Genomic DNA, 18382 nt, shown 5'->3' on the forward strand with positions numbered 1-18382 from the left:
AAATTCATTAAAAATCTTGTTAAGCTAAAAAAATAAAAATAGATATTAAAAGATGAACGTTTAAAGTGATGGGCTAATATATAGTGCTTATTAAAAGCCAAGTAAAATAAAGAAAGCCAAACTTGAGGGCCTTATATATAGTCAAGGAGGCAAGCTCTTTCTTAATGAACTAATAAGATGAAAATCTATTGTTAAACTTAGTGTTATTAAACTCTCCTTTTCTAGTAGGTCAATAACGTAACCTAGCTACAACCCGAGACTTGGTTTACACCGGGTTTTTTGTCGAATTAGGTGGGTGTTGATCTACTCAAACCTGATTAGTCTTGCCTATTGTTACTTATTTTTTGAACCCTGTCATAACCCAATTTTTGAACAAATAATAAAAAAATTAAATATAGTTGCCAATGGGGTTAAGATAACAAAATTTGAAGTTTGAGGATGTAATTTGAGAGTTAATTGATCAATTTTGAAAGAATTAAAAGTTAAAGATTTAATTAAGGGTTAAATTGAACAATCCAGGAATTAAGGACTGTTTTGTAAACAGTGTTATAATTTAAGGATTTAATTGAAATTAATCCAAAGGGACAAAATTAAAAGGAATTTTTAATTTCTTAGAGGTCCAATTGCCGAATTTCCAAAGTTCAGGGGTCAAAATGAAAATGTCCATTGCTGCTTGAAACGTCGCCGTTGCTGGTGGAATCCATTCCTGCCGAAACGTCGTCGCTGCTGGTAGAACAGCCGTGTTCGTCTTCTCCATCCCGATTCAACAGGCTGAAAATCTGCAACGGATTCGATCCAATCGAGGACCACGTCTCTCGCCCACGATCTCGTTCGTGGAAGATAACAGTCCTGCAAAGGCAGGACTGGTTAGAGGCAATCAGCTGGGAAGTCTATAAAAGGGAGAAGAAAACCTAGAACCAGGAAAAGGAGAAAACCCAGAAAAAAACAGAGCAATCAACCTAGAAAAGCAGAGCACACAAAACACAACCCAAAGAAAATACAGAGTCAAGAACGGAAACATCAACCCAAAACAGAGCAAAAAAACCAAAAAAAAAACAGAGCATAAACCAAAAAATATATACACAGAAAAGGAGAGAAAGGCAGAGGGGAGTCACGGATCAGCCCTGTTTTCGTCCCTGCAAGAAAACAATTGATCACCGAACCATCAGTTATTGACAGAAAGCAGTGAACCCACACCGGCGTTGCAGCTTTCTTCACCATCGCCAGAAACGGAAAGCAGTCGAACCCCACCAGCGTTGCAGCCTTCTTCGCAATCTCCAGAAACAGGTGCGCCCGTTTCCCTTTGTTTTTGCTCTTCTGTGTTCAAATTGCATTTGAACAGTGCGAAGGTAATTTAATTACCTTCGCACTGTTGATGCACGCGTGAAAGTGCTTCACGCGTGCATCAGCTGTTTGCCCAGCTGGTCACTGGCTTGGGCCAGTGACCGGGCCGGGCTGGCTGGGCCTAGCCCAGCCCCTGTGGGGCTGAGCTCAGCCCAGCCACCAATATATATGCTGGGCTGGATTTAGCCCAGCCCAGCCCAAAAATAAAAAATAAAAAGATAAAAAATAAAAAAATATAATACAAATTGTGTATGTAAATAAATTTCATTTTTTATTTATTCATTGACGCCAGAGTCAGAATAAAAATTTCATTGTATTTTATTATTTAGTTATATAAAAATAAAAAATGTGCATGCAAAAAAAAAATAACATAAGATAAAAATAAATAAATTTATTTGGTATATTCACTGACGCCAGAGTCAGGAATAAAAAATACTAATGCAAATTTATTTTATTTTATTTTGTTTTTTGTTTTTTTTGCTACATAATAAAAAATGTGTGTATGTAAATAAAAAAATAAATATGAATTTATTATTTTTATTCATTGACGCCAGAGTCAGAATACAACTATTGATTCAAATTTATTTCCTTGTGTTTTCTTTAAAAATAAAAAATATGCATGCAAAAATAAAATAAAATAAAATAAAATAAATTTATTGGTTTATTCACTGACGCCAGAGTCAGGAATAAAGATACTAAGTAAATTTATTTTATTTTACTTTGTTTTGTTTTTTTAGCTACATAAAAATAAAAATAATGCGTATGCGTAAAAAAAAAAATTGATTTTATTTGTTTATTCACTGACGCCTGAGTCAGGAATAAAAAAAAATGATGATTTAAATTTATTTATTTTCATACCTACGTAATATTTACCAACGCCAGAGTTGGAAATATCCGTAGCTGAATATTCACTGGCGCCAGAGTCAGGAATATTGCACGCAAACAATCATAGTATAAACCAACAAAAATGTTAGCAATTAATGACAAATGTAAGCAATGCAGCCTGCCTTAGGCAGGACGTTTAAGGGGTGATAATATCTTCCCTTTTACGTAACCAGTCTCGGACCATAGAATCTCTGTTGACCAGTTAGGGTTCCTAGTAACCATAATACTAGGTGGCGACTCCTTAAACAAAGAATATCCCCATAAAAGAACAGGATGCCAGAAATCCGTTCTTTTCAAAGATTTAATAGATTTTTAAGGCCGCCGCGATGTCGGGTGCGACAGAATGGCGACTCCACTGGGGACCTAAGACTAAGCTTTGTCTTTATTTGTTAAAATTGCTACAAATGCTTGTTGTGTTGTTTGGTTTTTTTTTTTATTATTATTATTTTATTATTTTATTTTATTTATTGTTACAGCTTTAGCATCCATATTTATTCATGTCATCATACATATATCGGATATGGATTTATGCCTTCACACACCACGCATTTCATAATAAATATCTGCTATATCGACTTTATGTTAAGTGGGAGAGTAGCGGTACCCCAATGGCTTTAGCCTGGGTAAGACTCGTGAAACCATCCAACTTTCGCTTGATTGTTTACTCGATAGTGGTTGGTATGCCTAAACTGATATCATTCAGGGCCTCTATCTTCACGCTACTTGTAAGCCTCACATCAACCTTTCGAGGAAGATCACTGAGCATGCGAGAGACCTTTCAAAGACTAGTTAGCAACCTACCCTGAGCATTTAATGACTAGAACTTACCCTTTAGGTTGTTCCCTATGTAAGTTTCACTAAGGCAAGCTTAACATATATCATTTTCATTACAGGATTATTTTTTGGGTGACATAATGGCAGTTAATCGAGAAGTCACCACTGTTGAGTATGGGCTTGAATCTGAATCATTGCATATGACTGAGGGAGACTGCCCTAGACTGGATGACAGTGGGATACCGCTGCTAAAAGATGTGAGATGTGTAATAAATGATGCCATTCGTTTGCTTCCACTCACCAAATACTTGGCTGATGAGACAGAATTTACTAAGATATATGGGAGAATTTTGCATCTTCTAAATGTTCCAGTACTGCCATTAGCCATAAAAGCCCTGATTCATTTCTGGGATCCGGATTATCGATGTTTTACATTTAGGGATGTCGATATGGTTCCTACCCTTGAAGAATACGGTGTTTTGACAGAATTTCCTGAGGATATACATAAGGTGTACTTTCATCAAAGGATTGAGGATACTATAGAGGAGCTTGCTAAGCTATTGGGAATCCAGCAAATGAGCTTATATAGAGAGAAAAGTGATTCTGGGGGTTTGAGATGGAAACGACTAGAGGAGTTGTTGATTACTAAAAAGTCTAATCCATGTGCTAAATTAGAGGTATACAGAATATTGGCTTTGGGAATATTTGGGTTGATTTTGTGTCCTTCAACTGCTGGAATTATCAGTGTAGAGGCGGCCAATTTGTTTGTTGAGTATGAGAAGACCAAAATTAATCCTTCTGCTGCGATCTTGGCTGAAACTTTTTTGTCCCTCAATCATTGCAAAAAGTCCGGGAAAGGTTTTATGAGATGTTGTGTTCCATTATTGTTCATTTGGATGGTAAGTCACATAGAATCCGAGACACCAATATTCCGGAATTTTTGGTGGTTTGATCAAAGGCCACTCGAGTTATTTGTATCAAATGAATGGAATTTTTTTTCTGAAGATGACTGGAGGGTAAAACTACAAGGAATTCCACGAAGCAATTTTAATTGGAGAGCTCCTTGGATGAGAAATGTAACGTATTTAATGGGTTGTGGGAAGAAGCCTTGGGTACCTTTGATTGGAGTGACTGGATATATTAGCTATGCGCCTGCTTTAGTTGCAAGACAGTTTGGGGGCATACAAAGCATCCCAAGAACGGTTGATTTAGCTCAATTTATTGGAGTATACAAAGGAGCTACCATGGAGATGTTGGAGAGCATTAGGCAGGATTGGAAATCTTTGGTACTGGTGAAAAAGGAGACCGGATTAAGGAATCCTACAGTTAGTGAAAAGTATCCCGAATGGCGTAATGGAGGAGTCTCTTATATGGCAGAAGTTTCTGAATCTGTGGGCATTCGAAGGAAAAGAGTAAACTGTGAAGAAGAATTAAGAAAACAAGTAAAATCGTTACAAGCTGAGCTTAAAGCAAAGGAAGAACAGAGAGTGTCTTTAGAGCGGCAGCTAGCCAAAGAAAAGGGTGTAAGGAAAATAGCTGAAGAAGAAAGGGACTCTGTGGGTCAAGACTTGATAAAGGCAAAGGCTGACTTGGAAACACAAAAAATAATTAATCAGGACATGACGTATTATATGGCAAAAGCTAAGCATTGGGAAGAGTTAGCTATCAAGACACAAGCTATATTGAAAATGCGTCGGGCGGACATTGTTAAGTTTAAAGACCAATTGGGAAAAGCTGAGGCTTTAACTAAAATTCAGGAAGAGCGAAAAACAGAGTTGAACAGTCATAAGGCTGAAGCAGAAGCATTGAGATCTAAGCTGGACAAAGAAAAATTAAAGACCGTACAACTTATAGGAAACCAAAAAATGTTAAAGCAACATAATCAAACATTGGATGATGCCAATAACTTTTTGTCTAGAAACAACTTGATTCATACTGAGAGGATAAGGGAACTACAAGATCAGATTGATCGAGCAGCTGCAGAAGCCCATTTATTACGAGTGGAAGCTCGTCAAGTGGGAGGAGATATAATGAAATATCGAAGAAGTACGGATAATACCGATCTTTTTTTAAAAGCAATAGCTACTAGAGGCAGTGTTTTTTCTCCTGTAATAGATTAGATTAATTTTTCATTGTAAGCTTCTGAATGAGTAATAAAAGGGTTTGAGACCCACATTTTTCAATGCAAAAATATATGTATATGACGGAAAGCCCAAATGTCAAAAAGCTAAGCAGATCTCTTCTCGGCATCACAACAATGATATCAAGTTCAAGCTCAACCCACATATCTAAAGAATGACGGCCATATGTCACCAACAAAGAGCAAATCTATATCCAATATGTTGCATTCACATTCATGCATCTCATACATTTGCTTATAGATTGTCATATTCTGCATATAACAGGTGAAATATAGGTCCCCAACCGAAACGTATCCATAACACTCGTTCACGGAAGAAAATGGAAAATGAAGAGAGAAATCAGTTAGAAATTCAACACCAAAGAGAGTTGGAAAGCCTGAAAGAGGATGTAGCAAGGCTTACCAGCCTGCTTGAACAGGCTTTGAGGCCTAGAGCTGGAGAAGGGACATCTTCTCAACAAACATTTACACCTCAGCCTCCGCCTCCATTTATTCCGCCATCTGAACCTCAGCATGCTGCTCATTTCGTACCTACTCAATCAGCACATCCAATGAGGGTCCCCCATTCTGTGTTGATAGAGGAAGAACCTCAAAGGAACAAGATAATAGAGGAAAATGGTCATGAAAAACTAGCTGCTTTAGAAGAAAGAATGAAGGCAATAGAAGGGAATAGTTTGTATGATCCGGTGAAGGCCGTTGAAATGTGTCTAGTGCCTAACGTGGTTATTCCCAGAAAATTCAGAGTTCCAGAATTTGTTAAATATACTGGAACTCAATGCCCAATCACCCATCTTAAAGCATATTGTAATAAGATGGCTGAAGTAGTCTATGATGAGAAGTTATTGATCCATTTTTTTCAAGACAGTTTAAGTGATGCGGCTCTTGCTTGGTATATGCGTTTGGATAATACCAAGATTAAAGGATGGAAGGATTTGGTTAAAGCTTTTATTAGACAGTATAAGTTCAACATGGATATTGCCCCAGATAGATCAAGTCTGCAAGCCATGGAAAAAGGCAATAAGGAGTCTGTAAGAGAATATGCACAAAGGTGGCGCGAATCAGCCGCGCAAGTAAATCCTCCATTGTCGGAAAGGGAGATGACTGGTTTATTTTCCAACACTTTCAAAGCCCCGTACTTTGAATACTTGGTAGGTAGTGCTGCACAAAATTTCTCTGATTTGGTTGTCATAGCTGAAAGGATCGAACAAGCTGTTCGGACGGGTAGGATCGTGGATCCTACTGAAAAAAGAGGTTTTATTGGAAAAAGGAAAGAAACGGAAGTTCACAATGTTGAAAGGGAAAGTAGAGGGAAGAACACTTACCAAGACATTTACAGCTTCAAAAGTATTACACCTACCCCCTCTATATCCAATATAAAATTCTCTTCACCTACAAACACCCAAAATAACCCGATAAGCAACCAAACCAATAATGCCTACCGCCCAAGAAGAAATTTTCCAATAGATCAAGTGCAACTTCCACCATTACCCATGTCTCTTACTGAAATGCACCAAAGATTGCTTGGTATTGGCCAGGTAGCACCTGTTCCCTTAGAACCTTTACAACCACCATTTCCTTTTTGGTATAAACCCGATCAAAAATGTGAATACCATGCTGGTGCTGTTGGTCATCATATTGATGGATGTGTCGCATTCAAAAGAAAAATCCTTCAGCTCATCAAAGCTGGGTGGATTTCTTTTGATGAATCTCCAAATGTGAATTCTAACCCTCTACCAAATCATGCTTCTGGAGGTGGGGGAGTTAATAGCTTGGAGATAGGAAGGGGAAGTACAACAACTTTAAGGGTGACTATGGATAGATTGTATGGGATGTTGAGGCAAACAGATTATCTAAAGACACCAGTCAAAATACAAGCTGTAAGGAGTGCGAATGAATATTGTAAATATCATCAGCAGCTTGGGCATGATATTGACTCGTGCGAGGAGTTTCATTTGGAGGTAGAAAATATAATGACGTTGGGAATGTTAAGATTGATGAAACTCAAAGAAGATGAGTTAGTAGGAACAATGACTGGTTGTAACCAGAAAGTGGAAGTTTGTAGATATATACCAACCGAAAAGGGTCCACCAAGAATGATCCTAGCCAAGCCTATGAATACTGTTAGCGGAAGCTATAATGCCCAACCCTATAATTATGGTTATTCCTTTCACAGCACAAATCCTGCCCCTGTTTTCCATGCTGAAATAGGAGGACTCACTCTATGGTTATTCCTTTCACAGCACAAATCCTGCCCCTGTTTTCCATGCTGAAATAGGAGGACTCACTCGGAGTGGGAGATGTTTTACTCCTGAAGAGTTGGAAAACCATAGAAAAGCCAAAGGAAAGGATATGGTGGAATTGACAAAGACAGATGAGGTTAACAAGCCAGTAAGTGATGAAGAGGCTAATGAATTCCTGAAATTGATGAAGCATAGCGAATATAGTGTGGTTGATCAGCTAAAGAAAACACCCGCTAGGATTTCTTTGTTGTCATTAATGTTGAGTTCAGAATTGCATAGGAACGCACTTCAGAAGGTTCTTAATGAAGCATATGTTCCTCAGGATATCACACAAGACTCCATAGAACATTTGGTGGGTAGGATACAAGCCACCAATTACCTCTATTTTACCGATGATGAGCTGGATCATGAAGGGACCGGTCATAATAAACCATTGCATATCACGGTAAAATGCAAGGATTGTGTGATTGCTAAGGTGCTTATAGATAATGGTTCTGCTCTCAATGTATTGCCGAGACATGTACTTGATAAAATGCCAGTTGATGCCTCTCACATGAAGCCAAGTACCATGACTGCTAGGGCATATGATGGGTCACCTAGACCAATCATTGGGAGTATTGATGTTGAACTAATCATTGGCCCACAACCATTCCAAGTCACATTACAAGTAATGGACATTCATCCATCATATAGCATTTTACTGGGGAGACCTTGGATCCATGCAGCCCGAGCTGTCGCATCTTCTTTACATCAACGGGTCAAGTTTATCATCAATGGGAATTTGGTGACTGTGAGAGCTGAGGAAACTTTGTCAATGATAAAAAATGTGTCGATCCCTTACATAGAAACTGAAGAAAGTAAGGATGGAAATCTGCATGCATTCGAAGTTGTAAATGCTGAATGGGTACCAGAAAATACGGTACGAAGAAAGCCAGAAATTTCCGAAGCAGCAAAAATGGCTGCTAAATACTTCTTAAAGCATGAACTGCCATTTCAATATGACCACACTACCGGAATGCCTGAGAGGGTTAATGTGATAAAAATGAAGTGTGCGGATCAAAGGTTTGGCTTAGGGTTTAAGCCTGGGAAAGCAGATTTCAAAAGAGCAGCTGAAATTAGAAGAAAAAAAAGAATAGCCCGGATTGAAAGGAGAGAACCAGATGAAGATCGAATAGAGATCCCACCAATCCATGTAACATTTCCAAGATCCGCATATGTGATAAAAACTGAGGATTATGAGGGGGGACTAAGAAAAGAATTCAATAGTGTTACTATTAATTATCTTGAAAAAGTTGGTGAACAAGATTTAAAGGAAGAGGATAGTACTCATGAACAATTGCCCCAGCTGACTATTGGCGTTTTGGAAGATGGCTCATCAGAATTCGTGAGAAAACTGGCTGAGGGAGAAGATTTAGCAAATTGGGAAATTCATGAAGTCCCAATTGTTTTCAAAAAGTAATGTTTGTTTGCTTGTTCGTTGTTTTCATTATTTGTATTGTTTGAATAATTGTGCCTTGCCAAATCATCATGCTTCAAGAGATTGGCAATAAGGTTTTGTGGTTGAGCCCTTCTATCCTTTAAATTTCAATGAGATCATGCAAATTTTCTTTCAATCGTGTTTTTCTTTTTCTCTGTTCATTTATTTACTTTCCCATAACCATACACTCACAATCGAAACACTTTCCGCTTTCAGGAAATCTGAAAGCGGATCGTCGTATACCTCACAAACTCATTGCACTGTGGATAATTGGCTTAACTTTGATGAAACTATAATTGCCATGGATGAAGAAGAGTTTGGGGAGGAAGATATCCATGAGTTCACAAGGTTAGGGGAACAATCTGATCGCACATGGAAGCCTGCAAAAGAAGAACTAGAACTGATAGATATGGGCACCGAACATAATAAAAGAGAGTTGAAAATAGGGAAGCTAATCTCTGCTGGCGTAAGAAGTGAATTGGTCGCTCTTTTACGAGAATATGTTGATGTGTTTGCCTGGTCATACGCTGATATGCCTGGTCTGGATACTGATATTGTGGTACATAAACTACCTTTGATAGAAGGATGTAAGCCGATTAAGCAAAAGTTGAGGAGGACAAGGCCAGATATACTAATCAAAGTGAAGGAGGAGATAACAAAACAGTGGGATGCTGGATTCTTGGAAGTAGTTGATTATTCTCAATGGGTGTCCAATATTGTAGTAGTACCCAAGAAAGACAACAAAATCAGGGTATGTGTGGATTTTCGAGATTTGAATAGGGCAAGCCCGAAGGATAATTTTCCTTTACCCCACATAGATGTACTGGTGGATAATGCTGCTAAGAGTTCTACTTACTCTTTTATGGATGGTTTCTCTGGGTATAATCAGATTAAAATGGCCGAGCAAGACAAGAAGAAAACAACATTTGTTACCCCGTGGGGAACGTATTGCTATAGAGTTATGCCATTCGGACTCAAAAATGCTGGAGCAACTTATCAAAGAGCAATGGTGACACTATTTCATGATATGATGCATAAAGAAATTGAAGTCTATGTGGATGATATGATCGCTAAGTCTAAAGATGAGGGAAACCATATCCCAGCTCTAAAGAAATTATTTGAAAGGCTGAGAAAATATCAATTAAAGTTGAACCCTGCAAAATGCACATTTGGAGTGAAGTCTGGGAAGTTATTGGGATTCGTGGTAAGCAATAATGGTATAGAGGTAGACCCTGATAAAGTGAAGGCCATACAAGCTATGTCAGCTCCTAAGACTGAGAAAGAAGTTCGAAGCTTTTTGGGGCGTTTAAATTACATTGCTCGATTTATTTCACAACTTACAGTCACTTGTGAACCAATCTTTCGATTACTTTGAAAGAAAAACCCTGGAGTATGGGATGAAGACTGTCAAGAAGCCTTTGATAAGATCAAACAATATCTGCAGAAACCACCTCTATTGGTGCCACCTGTGCCTAGGAAGCCTCTCATTTTGTATTTAACAGTGACTGAATCAGCAATGGGCTATGTGCTTGGCCAACATGATGAGTCTGGGAGAAAGGAGCAAGCCATCTACTACCTTAGTAAGAAATTCACTGAGTGTGAATCTCGTTACAGTATGATTGAGAAGCTGTGTTGTGGTTTGGTATGGAGTGCAAAAAGGCTCCGACAGTATATGTTATACTATACCACTTGGTTAATTTCAAAGATAGATCCTCTAAAATATATTTTTGAAAAACCATACATGTCAAATAGGCTGGCCAGATGGCAAGTGTTGTTGGCTGAATACGATATCATCTACAAAACAAGAAAATCTGTGAAAGGAAGTGCAATCGCAGATCATTTAGCTGATAACGCCGTTGAAGACTATGAGCCGTTAAATTTTGACTTCCCTGATGAAGATGTGCTGGTAATAGAAAGTGATTGGTGGACCATGTACTTTGATGGTGCGGTGAATGTGTCTGGTAATGGAGCTGGTGCTGTAATAATTTCTCCAGAAGGAAAACAATATCCCATTTCCATTAAGCTACAGTTTAGTTGCACAAACAACACAGCTGAATATGAGGCTTGCATTCATGGATTAGAAGCTGCATTGGAACTGAAGATAAGGAAATTAGGGGTATATGGAGACTCTATGTTGATAATTTGCCAGACGAAGGGGGAATGGCAGACGAAAGATGAGAAATTGAAACCATATCAAGAATATCTCTCCAAATTGGCTGAAAACTTTAAAGAGATAGAGTTCAATCATTTAGGAAGGGATAAGAATCAGTTTGCGGATGCCTTAGCAACCTTGGCCTCCATGGCCACAATCGATTGTGGTATCAGAGTACATCCTATAGGCATTGATATCAGAAGTTCTCCTACTCATTGTTGTTTAGTAGAAGAAGAAGTAGATGGCAGTCCTTGGTATACAGATATAAAAAGATTCATCCAATATCGAGAATATCCTTCTGAAGTTTCAAAAACAGATAAGAAGACTCTGAGAAGAATGGTAATGGAGTACTTTATAGATGGAGAAATCTTATACAAAAGGTCATTTGATGGGACTTTATTAAGATGTCTGGACAGATCAGAAGCCAATAAAGCCTTGTGTGAAGTGCATGAAGGAATTTGCACCACCCATGCAAATGGGCATATGATGGCAAGACAAATACAAAGAGCTGGGTATTTTTGGTTGACCATGGAAAAGGATTGTATATAATTTGTCCGAAAATGTCATAAATGTCAGGTGTATAGTGACAAAATCAATGCACCCCCAGTGCCCTTATTCAATATGGTGTCACCTTGGCCATTCGCGATGTGGGGAATTGATGTGATTGGGCCTATTAATCCAAAAGCCAGCAATGGTCATCGGTTTATCTTGGTCGCAATTGATTATTTTACAAAGTGGGTAGAGGCCTGCTCATATGCTCATGTGACTCAGAAGGTGGTCAAGCGATTCATTGAGAGAGATCTAATTTGTAGGTATGGTTTGCCAGAAAGGATAGTAACCGATAACGCCAAGAACTTCAATGGGAAGATGATCGTGGAATTATGCACTAAATGGAAAATCAAGCATTCCAATTCATCCCCTTACAGACCAAAAATGAATGGTGCTGTTGAAGCTGCTAACAAGAACATAAAGAAGATTGTCCAGAAAATGGTGGTCACATATAAAGATTGGCAGGAATGGCTTCCTTATGCTCTACATGCCTATCGAACAGCAATAAGGACGTCAACGGGGGCTACACCTTATTCATTAGTTTACGGAATGGAGGCAGTGATGCCCTTGGAAGTAGAGATTCCTTCTCTAAGGGTCCTCATGGAATCTGAGCTAGAAGAGGCTAAATGGGCTGAGAAGGGGCAGATCCGATACGACCAGTGAGAAGAGATTAGCTGCAATTTGTCACCACCAACTGTATCAAAACAGGATAGCAAGAGCATATGACAGAAAAGTTCGACCAAGAGAGTTTAAAGAAGGAGATCTTGTATTGAGAAAAATCCTATTACTACCTAGTGAGAATCATAGCAAGTGGGCACCCAATTATGAAGGTCCCTATGTAGTAAAGAAGGCATTCTCTGGAGGAGCATTGATATTGACAGGAATGGATGGAGAAGATTTGAGTAGGCCAGTGAATTCCGATGCCGTGAAGAAATATTATCCATGATTGTATAAGTTCTCATCAAATCAATAAAAGTTTTGCCAAGAAATTCACTTTGCATATCTTTTCTATCTCTCATAAATGTTTATTGATATCAAAGAATCAGTAAATACACTCTTGAAGCCTTGCATGATCTCATAGATTCAATTCATTACTTTTACCAAAATCAGTTTCCCTATTTGAGTTTCAAAAAATTTGATCTGGCATTTTGATTTCAAAAATAATTTGATGTTTATTCAAAAATGATATTTTTGACATTCTACTTGTAGAATGACAAGTGAATCAAGCAACTCCTTCATAGAGGTGACCAAAATCTAAAAAGAAAAAGAAAAAAGAAATGAATAAATACCCTTACCCCATGACTCTTGAATAATGTGTTTTTAAATGTATGAATAACGGTATGTAGTGAACTTGTTGCTCATAACTCATGAAATGCATCTTTGCAAAGACTAAACCATCATACTAGATGAGGTCAAAGTTTATTGATCATAGCTGCTTGCGCTTGAAATGAGGAAAGGCCATCTTTGTTATTCCTTTCACGTTCTGAAATAAGTACATCCCTTGCGATCCCTTTTTGAGCCTGAATAATTTTTCTTTCATAAAAACATCCCGACTAAGATCACACCCTACACTGGGGCAAGTGAAATTTCAATGATCAAGAAAGATGATAAAGCCGTGAGAAAGCCGAAAGGCAAAAGAGCCCAAGAAACTCAAATGCTAGGGGGCATGACCAAATCACAAGAAAAAGTGATAACCAAGATAAAGTGAGTATGCTCTAGCGAAGCAATGAAAGAGAAAAACAGAAAAAGGGCAAGTAAAATAAGAGCGGCAAAAGAAAAGATGAATGACGTCAAGAGTCAAACTGTTGACTGTGATCTTCAGTCTTTGAAACCCTGAAAACACTCTTTGAGCCTTATGAATCCTTTTCTTTCATAGCCAAAAACCACAGCCTATGTTACGTGCCTGTAGAAGTCCTTTCTAATCAAGCAAGCAAGCAATCTAGAACAATAAATAATGCTCTCAAAATGCAAAGAATATTTTTTCATAAGATTCATGATATCAAGAATAAACTACTCATTATTATTCATGCTGATAAAAATAAATGTTCAAAAAAAAAAAGACAAGTTTTTTCTCATACAAAACCTCGAGCTTTTTCTCGAGCCCTTCACTTCGAAACAAAAGGTCATCTCATAACATATTTTCACCGAAGACCTCATTGCCAAACACAAGAGCAAATAATCTCTTTTTCAAGAAAGAAAATAACCAAGGAGTTGCAAGATTTCAAAAACAAATTGTTTTAGACTCGCATCGAAATAATTTTTGTTTTCAAAATGCAAGATCAAGATTTCAAGATTCATTCTAGACCCATACTTCTTCACCAAACTGAAAAGGAGAGAAATGAGAGAATGGTCTCTTAAAACCATTATTTGTCTAAGTCGCTGACAGGGCACACTTGGGGGCAATGACCAGTACAAGGGGGCAATATTGTGCTTAAGAAAAATCTATATGTTCTAAAAAAAAAAAGGGAACATTTCCTACAACAAGACAAGGGGGCATTATGGTTTACGAAAGACAGTTTGATCCTTTCATCAAGTGACACCAAATATTTTTATCAGTGAGACGAGGAGTAATGAATGATCCCCTCAAACTATTTGACGAGACAGAAAATCTCTAGCAAGCAAGTGGGTCATGATGGGCACCACCAAGGCTGAGTTGTGCAAACAAATCTGGAAAAAGTCTTATATGGGCTAACTCGAGTGGGCTAAAAAGCCAAGCGACAAAGATGACTCAAATCAGATAGCAAGATCTCACCAACCAAGCAACGAGAAGACTAAGAAGAAATTGGGGGCCTATATTTCAAATCAGGTAAAGATGCATGCATATCATTTAAACTTTGAGACATTGGACAATGAGTTTTGCAAATTTTATTAGAGAAAATTCTAACGGAATCCATCAAGCGGAAGGCCAACTTGAAATGGCGAACATTGAAATTGCTTTTGAAAAATTTTCACTTTTGAGAATTCTTCAATCTGGGCAGGTCGCCCATGAGAATTAGGCCACCTGAAAAATCTTTTTATTTTTCCACCACCTTTCAGTTTCCACTCCTGAGGTAGTGCATTTTCTATCCTACCTCATTTTGAGTTCTTTTCGAGCACACCTTCGAGCCCTCGTCTTATTTCTTTTCGAGCGCGCCTTTGAGCCCTCGACCATCAAAGGTAGTGCATTTCCTATCCTACCTCAATTCAAGCGCGCCTTCGAGCCCTCGTCTTATTTCTTTTCGAGCGTGCCTTCGAGCCCTCGACCATCAAAGGTAGTGCATTTCCTATCCTACCTTCTTTTGAGTGCGCCTTCAAGCCCTCATTTCCTTCGAGCTTCCATCTATTAAATAATGCGCCTTCGAGCCCTATCATGTCTTATTAAAAAAAAAAAAAAAATTCATATTTTTCCACTGGGCAGGTAACCCATTACAATATACCATCTGGGCAGGTAACCCATTACAATGTGACCATCTGGGTAGGTAACCCATTACAATATACCATCTGGGCAGGTAACCCATTACAATGTGACCATCTGGGTAGGTAACCCATTACAATATACCAACTGGGCAGGTAACCCATTACAATGTGACCAACTGGGTAGGTAACCCATTACAATATACCATCTGGGCAGGTAACCCATTACAATGTGACCATCTGGGTAGGTAACCCATTACAATATACCATCTGGGCAGGTAAACCATTACAATGTGACCAACTGGGTAGGTAACCCATTACAATATACCATCTGGGCAGGTAACCCATTACAATGTGACCATCTGGGTAGGTAACCCATTACAATATACCTTCTGGGCAGGTAACCCATTACAATGTGACCAACTGGGCAGGTAACCCATTACAATATACCATCTGGGCAGGTAACCCATTACAATGTGACCAACTGGGTAGGTAACCCATTACAATATACCATCTGGGCAGGTAACCCATTACAATGTGACCATCTGGGCCGGTAACCCATTACAATATACCAACTGGGCAGGTAACCCATTACAATGTGACCAACTGGGTAGGTAACCCATTACAATATACCATCTGGGCAGGTAACCCATTACAATGTGACCATCTGGGCCGGTAACCCATTACAATATACCATCATAAAAAAAAAAAAATCCTCGTATTTTTCAATCATTGGGTAGGTCGCCTGGAACAATTAGACCACTCGCGAAATTCTTCGCGTTTCTTTTATCATTGGGCAGGTTGCCCAAAACAATTTGATCCATTTCAAAAAAAAAAAAAAAAAAAAACAACAACAACAACAAAAAATGGGTCGTCTTCCAAATAACTTGTTCTCTCTGTAAAAGTCATATGTCAATCTACTGTTTTCAAAGTTTTCAAGACTTTTTTTTGTATCTACTTTTCTTTATAAATTTACTACACAAAGCTAAGGAAAAATGAAAATTTTCAATATCTTTGTATTGTAAATATTATAAAGAGGGGGCAACTGTCATAACCCAATTTTTGAACAAATAATAAAAAAATTAAATATAGTTGCCAATGGGGTTAAGATAACAAAATTTGAAGTTTGAGGATGTAATTTGAGAGTTAATTGATCAATTTTGAAAGAATTAAAAGTTAAAGATTTAATTAAGGGTTAAATTGAACAATCCAGGAATTAAGGACTGTTTTGTAAACAGTGTTATAATTTAAGGATTTAATTGAAATTAATCCAAAGGGACAAAATTAAAAGGAATTTTTAATTTCTTAGAGGTCCAATTGCCGAATTTCCAAAGTTCAGGGGTCAAAATGAAAATGTCCATTGCTGCTTGAAACGTCGCCGTTGCTGGTGGAATCCATTCCTGCCGAAACGTCGTCGCTGCTGGTAGAACAGCCGTGTTCGTCTTCTCCATCCCGATTCAACAGGCTGAAAATCTGCAACGGATTCGATCCAATCGAGGACCACGTCTCTCGCCCACGATCTCGTTCGTGGAAGATAACAGTCCTGCAAAGGCAGGACTGGTTAGAGGCAATCAGCTGGGAAGTCTATAAAAGGGAGAAGAAAACCTAGAACCAGGAAAAGGAGAAAACCCAGAAAAAAACAGAGCAATCAACCTAGAAAAGCAGAGCACACAAAACACAACCCAAAGAAAATACAGAGTCAAGAACGGAAACATCAACCCAAAACAGAGCAAAAAAACCAAAAAAAAAACAGAGCATAAACCAAAAAATATATACACAGAAAAGGAGAGAAAGGCAGAGGGGAGTCACGGATCAGCCCTGTTTTCGTCCCTGCAAGAAAACAATTGATCACCGAACCATCAGTTATTGACAGAAAGCAGTGAACCCACACCGGCGTTGCAGCTTTCTTCACCATCGCCAGAAACGGAAAGCAGTCGAACCCCACCAGCGTTGCAGCCTTCTTCGCAATCTCCAGAAACAGGTGCGCCCGTTTCCCTTTGTTTTTGCTCTTCTGTGTTCAAATTGCATTTGAACAGTGCGAAGGTAATTTAATTACCTTCGCACTGTTGATGCACGCGTGAAAGTGCTTCACGCGTGCATCAGCTGTTTGCCCAGCTGGTCACTGGCTTGGGCCAGTGACCGGGCCGGGCTGGCTGGGCCTAGCCCAGCCCCTGTGGGGCTGAGCTCAGCCCAGCCACCAATATATATGCTGGGCTGGATTTAGCCCAGCCCAGCCCAAAAATAAAAAATAAAAAGATAAAAAATAAAAAAATATAATACAAATTGTGTATGTAAATAAATTTCATTTTTTATTTATTCATTGACGCCAGAGTCAGAATAAAAATTTCATTGTATTTTATTATTTAGTTATATAAAAATAAAAAATGTGCATGCAAAAAAAAAATAACATAAGATAAAAAAAAATAAATTTATTTGGTATATTCACTGACGCCAGAGTCAGGAATAAAAAATACTAATGCAAATTTATTTTATTTTATTTTGTTTTTTGTTTTTTTTGCTACATAATAAAAAATGTGTGTATGTAAATAAAAAAATAAATATGAATTTATTATTTTTATTCATTGACGCCAGAGTCAGAATACAACTATTGATTCAAATTTATTTCCTTGTGTTTTCTTTAAAAATAAAAAATATGCATGCAAAAATAAAATAAAATAAAATAAAATAAATTTATTGGTTTATTCACTGACGCCAGAGTCAGGAATAAAGATACTAAGTAAATTTATTTTATTTTACTTTGTTTTGTTTTTTTAGCTACATAAAAATAAAAATAATGCGTATGCGTAAAAAAAAAAATTGATTTTATTTGTTTATTCACTGACGCCAGAGTCAGGAATAAAAAAAAATGATGATTTAAATTTATTTATTTTCATACCTACGTAATATTTACCAACGCCAGAGTTGGAAATATCCGTAGCTGAATATTCACTGGCGCCAGAGTCAGGAATATTGCACGCAAACAATCATAGTATAAACCAACAAAAATGTTAGCAATTAATGACAAATGTAAGCAATGCAGCCTGCCTTAGGCAGGACGTTTAAGGGGTGATAATATCTTCCCTTTTACGTAACCAGTCTCGGACCATAGAATCTCTGTTGACCAGTTAGGGTTCCTAGTAACCATAATACTAGGTGGCGACTCCTTAAACAAAGAATATCCCCATAAAAGAACAGGATGCCAGAAATCCGTTCTTTTCAAAGATTTAATAGATTTTTAAGGCCGCCGCGATGTCGGGTGCGACAAACCCCACATAAACAGAAAAGAGAAAAAAAAAAGAAAAGAGAAAATAAAAAAATAAAAAATTGTTGAAAGAAAATAATAATAAAAAGATATATTAGTGAGAAGAGTATATCAGAACGCCTAGAAAATTACCGAAGACTGGTTGAGGAAGATCAAATTTATTAAG

General features: G+C 37.9%; 1 protein-coding gene and 3 long non-coding RNA genes across 5 annotated transcripts; 2 read left to right on the forward strand and 2 right to left on the reverse strand.

Annotated features, from left to right (window-relative positions):
- Window positions 1-464: 464 nt before the first annotated feature.
- Window positions 465-1433, reverse strand: LOC112326484 (uncharacterized). Its single transcript, XR_002980076.2, has 2 exons — window positions 1198-1433; window positions 465-849 (listed from the first exon to the last, which is right to left on the reverse strand). It is a non-coding gene; the product is annotated as an uncharacterized LOC112326484 (long non-coding RNA).
- Window positions 1434-3143: 1710 nt separating this feature from the next.
- Window positions 3144-12507, forward strand: LOC112326450 (uncharacterized). Its single transcript, XM_052449948.1, is given in 5 exon segments — window positions 3144-5049; window positions 5420-7263; window positions 7352-8838; window positions 9077-12190; window positions 12192-12507. Coding segments are annotated over 5 exon segments (8667 nt in total).
- A 2443-nt stretch (window positions 12508-14950) lies between these two features.
- On the forward strand, window positions 14951-15794 carry LOC127905486 (uncharacterized). Of its 2 annotated transcripts, none has more exons than XR_008059560.1 (4): window positions 14951-15049; window positions 15142-15232; window positions 15447-15507; window positions 15569-15794. It is a non-coding gene; the product is annotated as an uncharacterized LOC127905486 (long non-coding RNA). The 2 variants fall into 2 exon arrangements; XR_008059562.1 differs by having other exon boundaries at window positions 14960-15110; window positions 15172-15232.
- Window positions 15795-16112: 318 nt separating this feature from the next.
- On the reverse strand, window positions 16113-17081 carry LOC112326481 (uncharacterized). Its single transcript, XR_002980070.2, has 2 exons — window positions 16846-17081; window positions 16113-16497 (listed from the first exon to the last, which is right to left on the reverse strand). It is a non-coding gene; the product is annotated as an uncharacterized LOC112326481 (long non-coding RNA).
- Window positions 17082-18382: the final 1301 nt, after the last annotated feature.

The sequence above is a fragment of the Populus trichocarpa genome, chromosome 1 (assembly GCF_000002775.5).
Source record: "Populus trichocarpa isolate Nisqually-1 chromosome 1, P.trichocarpa_v4.1, whole genome shotgun sequence".
Lineage (NCBI taxonomy): Eukaryota > Viridiplantae > Streptophyta > Magnoliopsida > Malpighiales > Salicaceae > Populus > Populus trichocarpa.